This window comes from Tympanuchus pallidicinctus, unplaced genomic scaffold (assembly GCF_026119805.1).
Source record: "Tympanuchus pallidicinctus isolate F22 unplaced genomic scaffold, pur_lepc_1.0 scaffold7, whole genome shotgun sequence".
Taxonomy (NCBI): domain Eukaryota; kingdom Metazoa; phylum Chordata; class Aves; order Galliformes; family Phasianidae; genus Tympanuchus; species Tympanuchus pallidicinctus.
In genome coordinates, this window is record NW_026294791.1 from 28,510,197 (window position 1) to 28,524,703 (window position 14,507).

The 14,507-nt window shown below is 39.8% G+C and overlaps 1 protein-coding gene across 7 annotated transcripts in view; it reads right to left on the minus strand.

The window, feature by feature from the left end:
* Nucleotides 1–14,507, minus strand: part of PLA2G4A (phospholipase A2 group IVA) — a 107,310-nt gene that overhangs the window by 22,865 nt on the left and 69,938 nt on the right. For all 7 annotated transcript variants that reach the window (XM_052665678.1, XM_052665677.1, XM_052665682.1 and 4 more), the window contains 4 exons: nt 13,524–13,561; nt 11,306–11,447; nt 4,126–4,262; nt 311–533 (listed from right to left, as the gene is read on the minus strand). In XM_052665678.1, coding sequence (XP_052521638.1) covers nt 311–533; nt 4,126–4,262; nt 11,306–11,447; nt 13,524–13,561 — 540 coding nt within the window. The remainder of the gene's footprint in view (nt 1–310; nt 534–4,125; nt 4,263–11,305; nt 11,448–13,523; nt 13,562–14,507) is intronic.

The following is a 14,507-nucleotide window of genomic DNA, read 5'->3' on the forward strand; positions in this document are numbered from 1 at the left end:
AACTTCTATGGATGATATGCACACTAAGAGCATGCTGCAATTATCCAGCACTTGAATTCACATGCACATGAATGTATATTCTCCTAGCTCTTAATGAAACGAGAACCATTCCAAACATACCCCAGAGCACAGAAAGCATTTTACAAGCTTCTTATCCAGTATCTGTTCAGCAGTCACTTCGAATATTCCTATTGCTAAATACGCTTTGCAAAAACTTATCAAGGTAATTTAAACAAACAAAACAAAACAGCAACAGATCAAACAAGCAGTAGTTTCACAGCTTTAATATTCATTAAAAAAATGCACTCACATTATGAATAAGCGTTTCACCTATAAGCATTCCAAAGATATCAGTAAAGGTGACTGGCTGCCCTGAGCTTTTTTTATTCCACAGTGCTTCAATGTAGCGTTTGACTTTCTGAGGAGTGAGCAGCAGAAGCGGGTTGTGACTGACAGAGTTCATCAATTCTTGATTAATCTCCTTTGGTCCTTTTTCTGGAAAATCCGGGTGTGAATACAAAGTTGACATGTACCTGCAATGGAAAACAGGCTCTCTCAGTGCCAAAGCCTTGTTCACTTGCTGATTACTTTACTCACTGTAAATCTTTTTTTTTTTTTTTCCAAAGTATAGAAAGCTACAGAATTTGTTGTAAGTGGAAACACACAAGCAAGTACTCAACAAACACTTCCATGGTATTTACAATGTAAAATTCTAATGTGTTTATCATTTACCTGCTTAAGTGATAGTGGACAGAATTGCAGAAGGCAGAAAAACAGGAGGACTGGATATTCTATGGGTATATACAGATTCAAAAAACCCTAAAATATACCAGTGTGCTCGCATACTTTCCAGGACGTAGATGTTTTCATAATAGGATGAAGCATAATAACTACAACCTGTGCAGGGATTTAACTGGGGATTTAGTAAAGGCCTATTGGGCAAACTGTAATTTTGTCATTGAGTAACTCTGGAAACTGAGGTTTTGTTTACTCAAAACAAAATTTAGATTCAGACGTAGACAACTGTGGTTTTCGCTTGGCTGGCTGAATTAAAACTATGGTTGAAGACTCTAGATATGCCATCCAAACCTAGTAGAGGCTCCTTTCACTATTATTTATTCAATTAGCTGGCTTATATATACATACCATGCTTCACGTATAATTCTGCATAGCAGTTTAACACACACTGTGTAATCTTGGCCCTGAGGTCACTACTCTGCAATTTAGTTGATGGCATGATGAACTTCGTCACATGCGAGATGTAAGAACTTGATTCACTAAGTCCCTATGCAGTCTCTAAAGCTCAGCGTGCACGTCAGCCCGTGGGTGGAACAAATACAGCAGTAAGCTTCCATCCGAGCAGAGAAAGGAAAACACAGGATGAAGAATTCAGCACAAGGTTGAAGCAAGAAGACAGATGAAACAGTCAAGTAGGTAAATGCATTGCTCCAAGGTTTGGCACGCATCTGAGTAAACAAGCGAAAACCTGACACTCCGTCTAGGAAAGGGATACTCCACCCTTCAAAAAATAAAGAAAAGAGCATTATTGCAAACTATCAGAATGCATGGAAAAAAAAGAATAGGAAGTGTGCCAAAGTGTCAATTTATTTATTCAATCAAGTGAGAAAATTCTGAATAGGTGACATCACAAAGACAGCAAAAGCAAATTTGTTTAAATACAACTGTTTTCAAACATGGTTCTGACTGAATCAGTTCAGATAATCCTGCTATTTTAAAACATGCTCTATAGGTTTATATATTAGGTTTCCTTAGAACATGTAACCAAAATTCTTGCTTAGACAAGTGGATAATCACAGAATCACCAAGGTTGGAAAAGACCTATAAGATCATCCAGTCCAACCATTCACCCATCACCAACAGTTCTCACTAAACCACGTCCCTCAACACCAAGTCCAAACGTTCCTTGAATACCTCCAGGCTCGGTGATTCCACCACCTCCCTGGGCAGCCCATTCCACTGCCTGACCACTCTTTCAGAGTAGTATTTCCTAACATCTAGCCAAATCTCCCCTGGGGCAGCTTGAAGCCATTTCCTCTAGTTCTATCACTGTTACACAAGTGAAGAGGCCAACCCCCAGCTCACCACAACCTCCCTTCAGGTAGTTATAGAGAGCAGTGAGGTTTCCCCTGAGCCTCCTCTTCAAAACTCATCTCAGGTACATCTCCCACTATTCCAAAAACAGCAATTTTCCCTCAGTCTTAAAGAAACAACTAAACATTCATATCATCCCATGATTTACACTGGAACTTTGAGGCCTCTAGTCCAAGCTTCTGCTCAATGCAGAGCCAGCTGAAAAGTCAGATCAAGTTGCTCAGGGCTTTGTTCAGTCAAGTTCTCCTTCCACAGCAAGCATTCAGACAACCTGAGTCAGACCTCCTATCCAGCCCAATCAAGTAATGATGGAGCAATTCATTCCAGTGCTTGACCATTCTCACTGCAAAACAATTTTCCTAATAGCTAACCAAATTTCTCTTGCTGTAATTTACAGCCATTACTCCTTGTCCCTTACATATCTATCTCCGAAGAGCCTGTTTTCTTTACCCATTAGGTTCCTGAAAATAGCAGCAAGACCTCCCCATACCATTACCTTTGCCTTCCCTCCTCAAGTCTGAAAAAATCCATCCACCTCAGCTTTCCAAGAACTCTACTCCCCTAATTGCGTAGGCGGTACTGTGGTGGAATTCATTTAACCTGTGGACACCTTTCTTATATTAGATAGACCTAAACTGATTCAGATTCAGTTCCAGTATTCAAAGTGGTACATACAAAAAGAACCAGTTATGTTAAAATCATTTATTGCGACATTTGGATATTTCCTTGAAAAGTTCAAAATTTTCTTAAGATGCAACATCCTCTACTGCAAACTGACCAGCTGACATTAAAACTGAGTTTTAGTTAGACAATAAAAAAAGCAGTTTCCACTTAACAAAGAAAACGTAGCGCTAAGGAGGCCAAACAGTTAAGAAATTTAGCTTGTATTTGCCAGATGTCTTTGGCTGATGCAAATTACATCATTTCATTTAAGAAATGTAAAAACAAATAGTTTCAACATTTGTAATAAGTGTAATTTGGGATAACTTTTATAAAAGCCAAGAAGACAAAAGGCTGCAAATTCATAACACTGGTCAGGGAGAATAGCAACCCTCCTTTTCAGAAGACTGATCAAAGCAGAAGTAACACCAGGGTTCAAATTATTCTGCTGCCTACAAAGCCCTGAGCCCATAACATCCAGAGAGTGCCTTTCATACCGTTATCAATCTGATTTTCTCCTATTATTGGCACTGAGTCACAAGGACATCACAGCTACCTGATGAGGGCATTCTCAAGTTAAGATTTCTTGAAAGATCTTTTCTCTCATCTGAATGACATTTATTTAACAAACCACAACAAAAGAAAACCATATTTCCTGATACAATGCAATCAGTATCACCTGCAGCATGGCAAACTGTATCCTCTCCTAAAAGCTGAAATACATCTGCTCCAATTTCCTTATGCTAAGAAATGATTCCCAATTAGGCCCTGGACATCACCAGTAACCACTATGAAAGAGAGTAGTGAGTCTAAAAATGGAGCAGACCTTTCAATGATTTCGAGAATTGCTGAGAAGTACCCCAAGAGGATATTATCCACTTGGGGTTGAATGAGTCTTCATCTTCAGACTGAAGATTTTTTTTTTCATTTAATTAGAGAAAGAAAACAAAAAAGAAAATAGTTGGATTTATATCAACAGCATGAATTTTTTTTGTTCACCCATCAAGATGAAAAAAAATCAGTTACATAGCTTTAATATATTCAGCATTGACGATAGACAGAGAAATGTGGGTGTACATGTGCAGCACTTCTTTTCATCTGTTGCTGCTAGCAAAGCTCCCAGGAAGACCACCTGGACACCAAGCTGTCTTTACCCTTCCAGGCATTCTGGAACACATCCTCTAGCAGATCTGCTCTACTGACACGCTGATCTGTAAGACAATTGGCTCTGTCAGCCTCTTACCTGCTGATAGCAATGATTTGATGTGAATAACAGCCTTTGAAGTAAGTTCACTTTCATGAAAATTTGTTCTCAAACTTCCTGAGGAAAAAAGAAAAAGAAAAATCTCTTACCACGTGGATCCAGAAAGACCAGCGATGTAAGTTGCACAGTCTAAAACTCCTGATTCATAAAGCGCTTTCATGACTCCAGCAAACCCAACCATGGCACGAAATCCACCTCCTGAACCCAGTACTGCTATCACTGGTACCTGCGAGAGATTAAAAGAACAGTCTGTCATCACATCAGCTCGGTTACCGACTGAAGTAGTAAATAAATGTTATTCACTAATCACCAGCCAAACATAGTAACTGTGCAATTAGTAAGGTCACCACGCAGTAAACCTCACAGCAGACACAAGACCTACACTGATCTGTGTATAACAAGTTCTAACAAGACAAACAGAAGGTATTTTGCAGCTTCTTAGTGGCACATGTGTAAGAGAGTGGAAAATAACTTCAAAGCGTTCTGAGATATGACATTTAAATAGCAAGAGTGCCATGAATGCACCATGAGGTTAAGTGTCTACTTTAGCATCACCAGGCCCAGGAGTGATGTACATCTTCTGTATATCACTTGCATTGTCCTTCAGCTTCACTAAGAGCTGTACAGCAGAAATACTTACAGACTGCAGCATGGGACCACAAGGAAGAGCAACCAGGAATCAACCAGCAGCAAAAGATTCAAAGTTCTGCCACGGTGAAAACCTCGTGCAAGGGCAGATTTCCTTTCAGCTTCCTATTTATCTGGTACCAAGGGATTACTGGTAACCAGGAGGCACAAATGAAAGGCACCATCTGGTATGAAGGGATGCAAAAGGAGGCTACTTGGGCCTAGCAAGGTGAGCAAGAAGACACAACTGGCGTAATACAAGGGTAGGAAGGAAGCATGAGTTTCCAGAATAGGCAGTAGCAAACTTGCTACTTCTGGTGGTGAGGGAAATCCCTCCCACCACCTCCAGCTCTTTGCCTTAGTTCAGAGCTCTAGTGACAGAGAGGGATGAACAAATGCAGTCAGGGAGGATTTTGAACTGGCTGCTCTCTAAGAAACAAGATGACAAGGTGACAAGCAGCTGGCTATTCCCTCCTCTTTGGGACACAGGCCAACCTGACAGTCAGACCAGCTTGTACAGGGAGGTCTGCTGCTCATTCAGACTCTGGATCCAGGACAGCACGCAGAGAAGGCTGAGTCTCATTTGGCCTTCCAGTTTCTCACCTCTCACCCATGTGGCATTACTGATACAGATGAAAATGAGAAGGGTTTGACTCCCCTTTAAAGAGGAATAAGGGGCACAAGTCCCCAGGCCTGTGGCCTGTGGCCTTGATCTTTTCAGTCTGGAAGAGGAATAGCTCGGGCTGATCTTGTCATGCACAGGTGGTATCACCAGGAGACTCTTGTCAAGATTGTGAAGCCTTGACGATGAAAATGGTCCACTGGGAAAATAAATTATCCTCTTAACCAACAGAGGGAGGAATATTTCCCTGAACAAATTTTCATCAGGATTAAACCAAAGACTTACCCTTGGGGAGCTTCTGGGTCAAGATAAGAGATGTTGGGGCAGTCTGATTTGGACTGGTGAATCAACTGGATCAAGGGAGTAAGGCTTTCTCTAAAAAAAAACCAGAAGTCTCCTAGTCTGGCTGTGATCAAAGAATAACACTTTGCAAACCATCAAAGAAGTCTGTAGACTTCACAGCCTACTGCAAATGCTAGAGGACCGACTGATAATGCTGTACTGCAGCTGCTGCTCAGTAAAGCACCAGGGGCAAAGGTGGCACTGGGAGCAGCTTAGACTGTAGGCATTGTGAGTGACTGAGCTGAGAACCAGGCCAAGGTTGCAGAGATGAACACCACAGTAGGACTCTGGTAGGACTGAGACCCATGACACAGAATGCCCCTGATTTTCTCTGCTGACAGTTGACAGAGTGTTGACAAATGTACTACATCCAAGCACAACTGAACTAGCTGATCTTGAGAGGTTCCTTCCAAACAGTAACTCTGTAGTTGTTGTATCTTAGTTCTTATTCATTACTTGCTGACAGAGTGCAATATTATCACTGTGCAGAATTCTTAATTTTAGGTTCCTTATTGGCATGGCAGATGTCTGATTTTTCTGATTTCTTGGGTCAAGCAGTAAAATATGTATGCATAGTGAAAGTCAAACACTACTATTATGAGCCTCCTTCACTAATACAGACTCAAAATACAATCAGTAGAGCTACAGACCGCCTGAATAAATCAAGGTAGGTTTTGGCAACAGCAAGCTGTGGACCCACAATATCCTGTTACTTAGAACACTAATTGTCCAATATCTTAATAATCAGAATTTATTTGAAGAAGCCTCCACTTTTAGCAAGAATTCTTAATAAAAATATACTCCAAGTTTCTTTTGACTGTTGGTTCTGATTTTGTATAAGCCAGGAAATAAACAAAACAGAAAAGGCATTAAATGCAGATATTCAGTAACTTAGTCACAAAGCCACAGAAATTTTTGAAGCAATCCAAAGACCAGCTCTAATCTAAATGAAATGACAGAGCCAAAGGCAGGAAGAGTTACTAATAAAAACCAAAAGACAAGCAAATAATATTTTGGTTAGGAGATTAAATTAATCCACATTTGATAACAATAATTAAAAAAAAAAAGGAAAAGAAGATATTGCTGCACAGCATGAAGCCAGTCTCAAATTTAACCAACCTTACAAAAGCTACTGGTGAAATAAGGAGAATTTATAGGCATCTGTTTACCTAATTAGCTACTGCATAGCTTCCCACAGTATTTGGAAAGAAGATAGAAGAGAACACAAGCACAATCACTACCAGCATCAAGAATTTTATACTAAGCAAAAGTCCCACCTGGCTCCCGCTTTCAGAAATCTAGACTTTTCCACTGTTCAGTGTGATTAGGCAACTCCTTGGCTGTTACTAAGTGTAAAAAACTCACACAGCTGAGTAGGAAGACTGTATCTGATCAAACTAGCAATCAGTCAAAAATGTCACTGAAACTCAAGCTGCCAATGGATGGGATGAGTTAAAGAAATGGAACCACATGACTACTGAGTTCGGTTTCTTTCTATAGACTCCATATTCCAAGTAGCGAAGCTTCTGTGCAGAACAAAACTGTACAGCCCCATGGAAATGATCATGCACAGTGACCAGTAAGTTGAGACATTTCCTGAGGCTTACATTCTGCAAAAACTACTTATTCTTGATGCAACCAGATTATTCGATCATCTTCTTTATAAGTGTTAAGCTTTAGTAATATAAACCACAGGTATTTACTGGCACCAGCATTCATCATGCAACATCCACAGATAGCTATCTACCCAAAAATGACAAAGCAAAGGTAAAGATTGAGGACTTGCCTTGTTTTGTTAAGCCAACACCTCAATAACGGAGCAGTAGCTTTGAACAGGAGAGCCATATTACTAATCAGAAATTTAATAACGTATGTTAGGCTTTGAAAGCTCTTTACAAACACTACCTAATTAACCTACATAGACAAATCCCGACAGGATGAAGAGGGTGGTTTGCAGGTGCAAGGCTGGAAAAAAGTATGTGAGAATACTTTCAAAGCACCACTATTCAACAAATCTATTCATCACTAGAGTGGCAAGAGCACAAGGGAAAATTTGAGCTTCCTTCAGAATGCAGAGAAGTCTGCAAGTAGGATCAACAAAGCATGTCAAGAAGAGTCAATACCATGTGAATGCAAACGTTTATGTATACTTAATCCACAGACATCCCAAGAATCAGAGTTACCTATACTGGGGAAAGAGGGGTATGCAAAGAGCTATGTGTATATATAGGAATCTCAATTTTCACTTGTGATATCAAAGCAAAACATGAAGAACTGAATGTACTACTTTAGTTCCAGAAATGCAATGAAAGAGCTCTAGAGCAGAGGGCAATAGCTGAAGCAAGCATCCCACGGTAAACAACTTCTTTAAATACTGAAAATATTACTGGAGAGAAGCATCTTCTGCATATCTACATCAATTCATTTAGACCAATCTAATAATAACTGACATGGAGATATAAGCAAGGTGATGAAGGTGTGAGTCCTTTCCTGCTGTGCAAAAGAATGCAAAGAGTTTTGTTTTACTACTACCAAGTAAGTAGGTTTGTTAAAGCAGTATTTCAGCTGCAATTCAGTTTCTAGCAGGTTTAAAGATAAGAAATGGAAAAGTCTGAAATCACTTACAGCCATCCTGCAAGTTCTGCTCTAAGATAAATAGGGCAGAAGCAGGGACGACAAAGGGAGAAGAAGATGCCAACTCAGCACTGAGAAAGAACAGAGGAGACTAAGACATGCATGCACCTGCATGTACACAGACGGTTGCTAAGCACTATGCTCTTCTGAGGGACTCTATTCAAGCAAGTTAGCAACCTAGACCAAAAAGGCAAGGAACTCACAAGAATGTCATGCAGTGAGTCAACGGCAACACTGTGAGCTGAAATCAAGAGTCTTGTTAACAAAAGCGCTTTGCTCTGATCTCTGGCCATACTGCCACACTGACTTAGAATCACAAAATGGCTTGGAAGGAACCTTAAAGTTCACTGAGCTCCCACCGCCCTGTTGTGGGCAGGGTTTTCACCCACCACATCAGGCTGCCCAAGACCTGTCCAACCTGATCTTGAACACCTATAAGGTTGCACACTTCTCTGAACAAGCAAAAAGCTATACTGGCTTGGGTTTCTTTTTCTTATTGTTGGTCTGCATGGCACCAACCTAATTCTGAAAAAAAATTACATCATCCAAACTCCACTGAACAGGACTTCGCAACTTTGATAAAGAATTTCCTCAGTACACTCTTACTGCTTGTAGGAACCAGGTAGCAGCATGAAACATGAACAGGCTCAGTGCAAAACTTCAGTCACCAAGCATCTCACTTCAACAAGTGCTGGCTACTCAATCTCCTTAACTGGTCAAGAAAATGAAAAAGATCTGGGAAACAAGATATGATTTCAGGAAAACAAGCTCTGAAAAGGACCATCTCAATCCTATTTTTCAGTAACCTGGCAAAAAAAAAAAAAAAAAAAAGTTAAAATATTAAACATTAAATTCTGTTTTGAGAACAAGAGCTGCAGATGTTCTCATTCAACTGCTCTGGAAGCACAGTGCACAAAACCTGGACGTAAAGGTCTGAAGTGTAAAAGTACTTGCTATGGGGTACATAGACGATTATTAAAAATTGTTCTGAAAATTTAGTCTCAGACAATTATATACCTTCTCTGATTCTGATATTTTTAGAAAACTGTTCAAATGAAAACTATAAAAATAAGAAATATCACAGGTATGAGAAATCTCATCTTCTGTGTTTTCTGAATGTGCTTCTGAATTAACTAAGGAGACTTGGAAGTATACAATTATCTTCCATCCAGGGTGGCATAATTATTTCACAGGTATTCAAGTCTCCTAGCATCCTTGCAAAGCACATGCTGCCATTGACAGATGAAGAAACTTACATGAAATCTAAGTAGGTACTTGTTTAAAACCACAGGCAGCTAAGAACACTCACGTCTTTCGATTCCTGAAGCCACGTTAAGACTTCTTCAAATATACTATAAATCCTCCTGCTATCTCACATTTCTAGCAAAAGAAAGAGAAATGACAAGCTGTAAGGACATAAATGTATTTTAATTTGAACAAAAATGATTTTTCATTGCTGGAAGCAGCTATAATATTTGACATGTCAGCTCAGAAATACATACTTGACAAACAGAAAGGGGGGTGACTGCATTACCTCAGTCCTGTAGGGCTGATAAGACTACAAACACTCTTTGGTCTTGGTAGATGCAGCTTAACTGATGAACTTCGAGACAGCGAGGAATACCAAGGGAAGATGACAACAAAAAGAATATGAAAGCTTACCTAGCTTTTTCAGTAATCAGATTAACTTATGCACATATGCCACCTGCAGAAAACTGATACTTCAGACACTAGGCTTCACTCCAATTTTACCTGGAACTTGGCAGAACATCTTTACATCTTTTCTGACAAATATATGCCTGCTATAGAAGACCAGACCAGTATCATTCATAGATATCTACCCTATGTGTATGTGTGAACAGTAAAATAACTGCACCTCATTAAAAAAAAAAAAATCCCATATAATAAAAAAATTCCTATACAAAGTGTATGATATATATCACTACAAATAAAATATGCACAACACTTCCACATTTTCATTTTACTCAGTAAAATCATGCAAGCACACTTTACTAAGAACAAGCTATACATCAATAACACAGTCACTCCCTACTCAAAACTTCACAGAAATTTAGAAGGGAATTCTGTATTGGTTCTGATTTCTGCAAAATACTATCACATTCTGCTTCTGCTAAACAGCACAAATGGAATCAATATTTTAAAGCCAGATAAATTTAGCAGTTTTGTTCATTGCTATTGCAAGCCAAGGGAGTAAAACAGGATAGGGAACAAGCAGGGAAGAATGAAGAGTATGGATAAGCCAGACCAACACAAATAACTGAATGTATACTGAATTTATCCTTTATTAACTGAAAATAAAGCACTGTTACACAGAATCACATTAAGGAGTGGTAAGATTCAGCACACTTTGTATCTTCCACGTGACCCAAACCATCATCAATCCAACCAATCCATCTAGCTCTGCCCAGCTCACTTTTCTACTGGGCTCACTAGCACAGCTTCACATACCCCCAAAGAATTAAACTCCGTAAGTCCAGCTCTACAGAACAGGCTACAGTAAAAGAAAGAAACCATTTACAAACTGACTCTAACATTAAAGCTGCTCTTTTTCTGCCTGGTCCTTTAGACACAAAGGCCATAGAGCCAATGCCATCTTACAAGAGTGAAATGAAACACTGATATGTCTCCTCCCTTGCCCAATTCTAACTCAGACACTGCTTTCAAAAATTAAAACCAAGTACCAGATTGGAATTCACACTGGATTTTTTAAGGTACACTGATAAAAAGCTGTGATTTCTACCCTAAAATAGTATTTCTGCAGTCCTGTTCTTTTGCATGCAATATTATTTAAGTGCAGCTTCGTTTTGACACAGGATTTTGTCTCCTTCAACTTTTACCTATAAACTTAGGGCATGAGAAAAATCACTCCTCATCCTAAGCACAGAGGGAAAACAATTGTTTTGCTTTTGTCATCTGTCATTACACTGGACTGTTCTACCTAACGCGTGTCACTCCTTCAGCTGAGACACAAATGCAGGACTCCACAAGGGATATTTATTTTTATGTGGATTCTGCAAACTTACGTCACGGGAAGTGGTCAAGTTCTTGCTGTTTTCCTCTCCTAGGAATGACTTCATACTCTGCATGATATTATCCTTCCGCTGCTGCCGGAATTTCTTCTCCTCGTCACACAGAGCCATGCTGAACCGGAGGTCAGTTGAGGAGCTGTTTTTCAGAACAGACAGGAATTAGAGAAAGCCCCTATTCAAGGAAGAAGATCAACTATGAATTCCAAGAAGAAGACCAACTATGAGTTCTAAACAAAATAAAACAGAATAAAACAAACATATACTCATGCAACAGCTGCATAATGTGATTTGACACAGTGAAGGAAGCACAAAACAATGACATTGTGTCGCTGAGATATGTATTTCACACAGAAACTTCACTGTTCACATCCTAGAGTAAAAGAAGGCACAAAATAAGCAGCTTTTACTGGTGTATTACCTAGTCTCAAAAAGTAACATTAAGTTAATAAATGTGAGTGATGAAGCAACTACAAATTTTTAGCCTAGAAGTTTGAATTCTCTATTTATCCACCAAAAAACCACCAACTACAATGAAAAAACATTCATGTGTGCTACTGTATACTCTTAAGGGGAGGAGAGGGCAATTTTGATGCCATATCCATACAGTCTTACTACCAAAAGCTGTATGGATCTCAGCAGAGATTGTACTGAATGGAGACAGAAAAAACAAAGTCTCTTTTTCCAGCTGTTTTCCTACCCCACATAATCACAAGCATGCACAGGACTGTGTAAAGACTTCAACACCCTCTCTGAATAACAGCCACAGCTTCAGCTCCCACTTCTCATTTCAGATAATAAGACAGGAACTGAGTCAGCATGTCACCCCATGGGTCTAAACTACAGCACTGCCAGTTTTCAGAGCCTGACAGACCTTTTCTCCCTTTAGAAAAAGGCCTTCGGAAAAAATCTCACTACTGCCAGCCCAGAAGCCATCTCCTGCTTAAGACCCCTTTTGTGAATATGCATCACAGAGCTCAGAAGGGTCCCTCTCACACACGGGCATGCAGGTGAGTGACAGACACTTGCACAGGAGTGACCTGCTGCAACACTGCCTCTGCCAGGTAGCAGTGAGGGTAGGCATGCAGATTCTTCCTTGCAATTGCCTCAGAGAAATTCCCATATTTTTTAAAAAAGGACTGTTTACAAGCAACATCCCAGGAAAGTATATTACAATTGGAGAGCCCCACAGAACCCAAAATCCGTGTGACTGTCAGTGCATAGCAGAGTAGAACTCGACTGGATTCTTCTGCTTTACTACTTCAGTGTCTACTGCCAATGCATCAGCCAGATACTGTCAAGCATCTTACGTTCACTTAAGTCTGAGATATGAAACACTCATAATTAAGAGCTCTGAATGTTTTAGGGCTGATCTGAAGAACCACCCACATATCCACCTTTATTAGCATCAAATGATGAACAAAAAAATGATCCCTGGGGGCTCTCTGTCAGCCTTCAGAGTCATTACATACATTTAGCTACAGGCTCAGCACTGTTATTACAGTTCCGGAAAAAAAAAGAAGAAAAAAAAAAGACTTTAAACACCTTGTTCTCAGAAATTCATTTCTAGACTTAAAAGACATTTTTCTGATTATGCCTCAAGGTGATTTTTTGTCTTTCACCTAGATAGACCGAGATAGAGGGATAAAGACATTGAAAGAAAGAAGATTAAAACAAAACAAAAAAGGAGGTATCAGCTCAGCTTCATGGGAAATCCTGTCCAGAATGGGATATTCCATTTCCACTTTGATACTACACTGAGGTGCACTTCAGGGCAGCTTTGTAATGACTACACACACGTAATGAAAGCTACCATGAGATGCAAAGTCACTACAGAAAGTAAAACAACAAGCTGAATTCAATGTCTGAGAGTTCATTAGGGAGAGCCCTTGAAAAAGAAAGTATTTAACACAAGCCAACATGAGAAGTCCAATAGCCTTGACCCTCAAACATATGGAAAAGGAAAAACTATTCAGAAAAGTAACGCTGTTCAAGTCGATCAGACAACTGCTGTTCGAAGACAACCTTCAATTTTCAAGTCTTTGATTTTTTCAGTCCTTGGTATTTAAAAACTAAAATTAAGGATTTTTGCACTCTGCAGGGCATGTTTAAAAGAAAACTAGAATAAATGGAATAAATTTTAAATAAAGGTTTTTGTTGCTAGTATATTTTTCTTTTATTTATTTATTTATGGGTTTCAATAGGAGATACTCACCACACTTCAAGAGACAGCTCCAAAGTCATTTCTGTAACCTAACAAGAGAGATTTAAATCAAATTACAACATTTTCAGCAGGAAAAAACCCACACAGGCACCTGGAATACAAAATCACTAGTGCTATGGGCTTTTTTAGATCACTTCATTGAAAAAAGAAGAAATTGCTAAAATGTGTCAGTGAGTTTACTTTTTACTGAAAACACAAGAAAATGCTGCTAGGTGCAGCTAAGTGCTGGCTTTCAGTGGTTAGATGGCATTATCTTCCATTTTTTCAATGGCAATCACTTTTTGACAGTTATTTATGTTTGACCTAAAGGTATCTGATTGTTTTCATACACTGAAGATGTGGCTGCAGTTTGACTTTTAGCAACAGCCCTAGCAATCACCAGCTGATCAGCTGCACATGCAGAAGATACTATTCACACAGTGAGGGACAGGAATCTTGCAGGACTCCTGCAAGCTACATGGATCTACCTGGACATAGCTATAGCTTGGTTCTCTCTGCCTCCTTCACAGAGCACTTAAGAGGGTTCCCTGCAAGCAAAGGTTTACAAAAAATGGTTAAAGCACTCATCATACTCGTTAGCACCAGTCTGAGAGTACAAGGTTGCCAGATTAAGGATAGAGATAAGCACAGGCATCTCCCCAAGACCTTGCAGGAAATGGCTGCTGACACACCAGTACAGCCCTGCAGGCATGTAACACACATTGTCTTCCTTCACTCTGCCTCTCGCTATACCTGGATTCTCTTCCCCACATGCAGTATGTGATCTTAGCACAGGGCAAGGAGAGGATAACAGTCCTGCTGAGTGCAGAGCAGGTATGGATGGGGCAAACTCTGCTGCCTCCCACACCAGCACTGCACGCAGGGAGGGAGGCACAGCAGCAGGGCTGGAGAAAGGAAAGGCAGAGGGAGAACGTGAAGGAACAGTGCGAAGAGTCATTTATGGAAACACATCAAAGGCAGAGTAGCAATTACGTA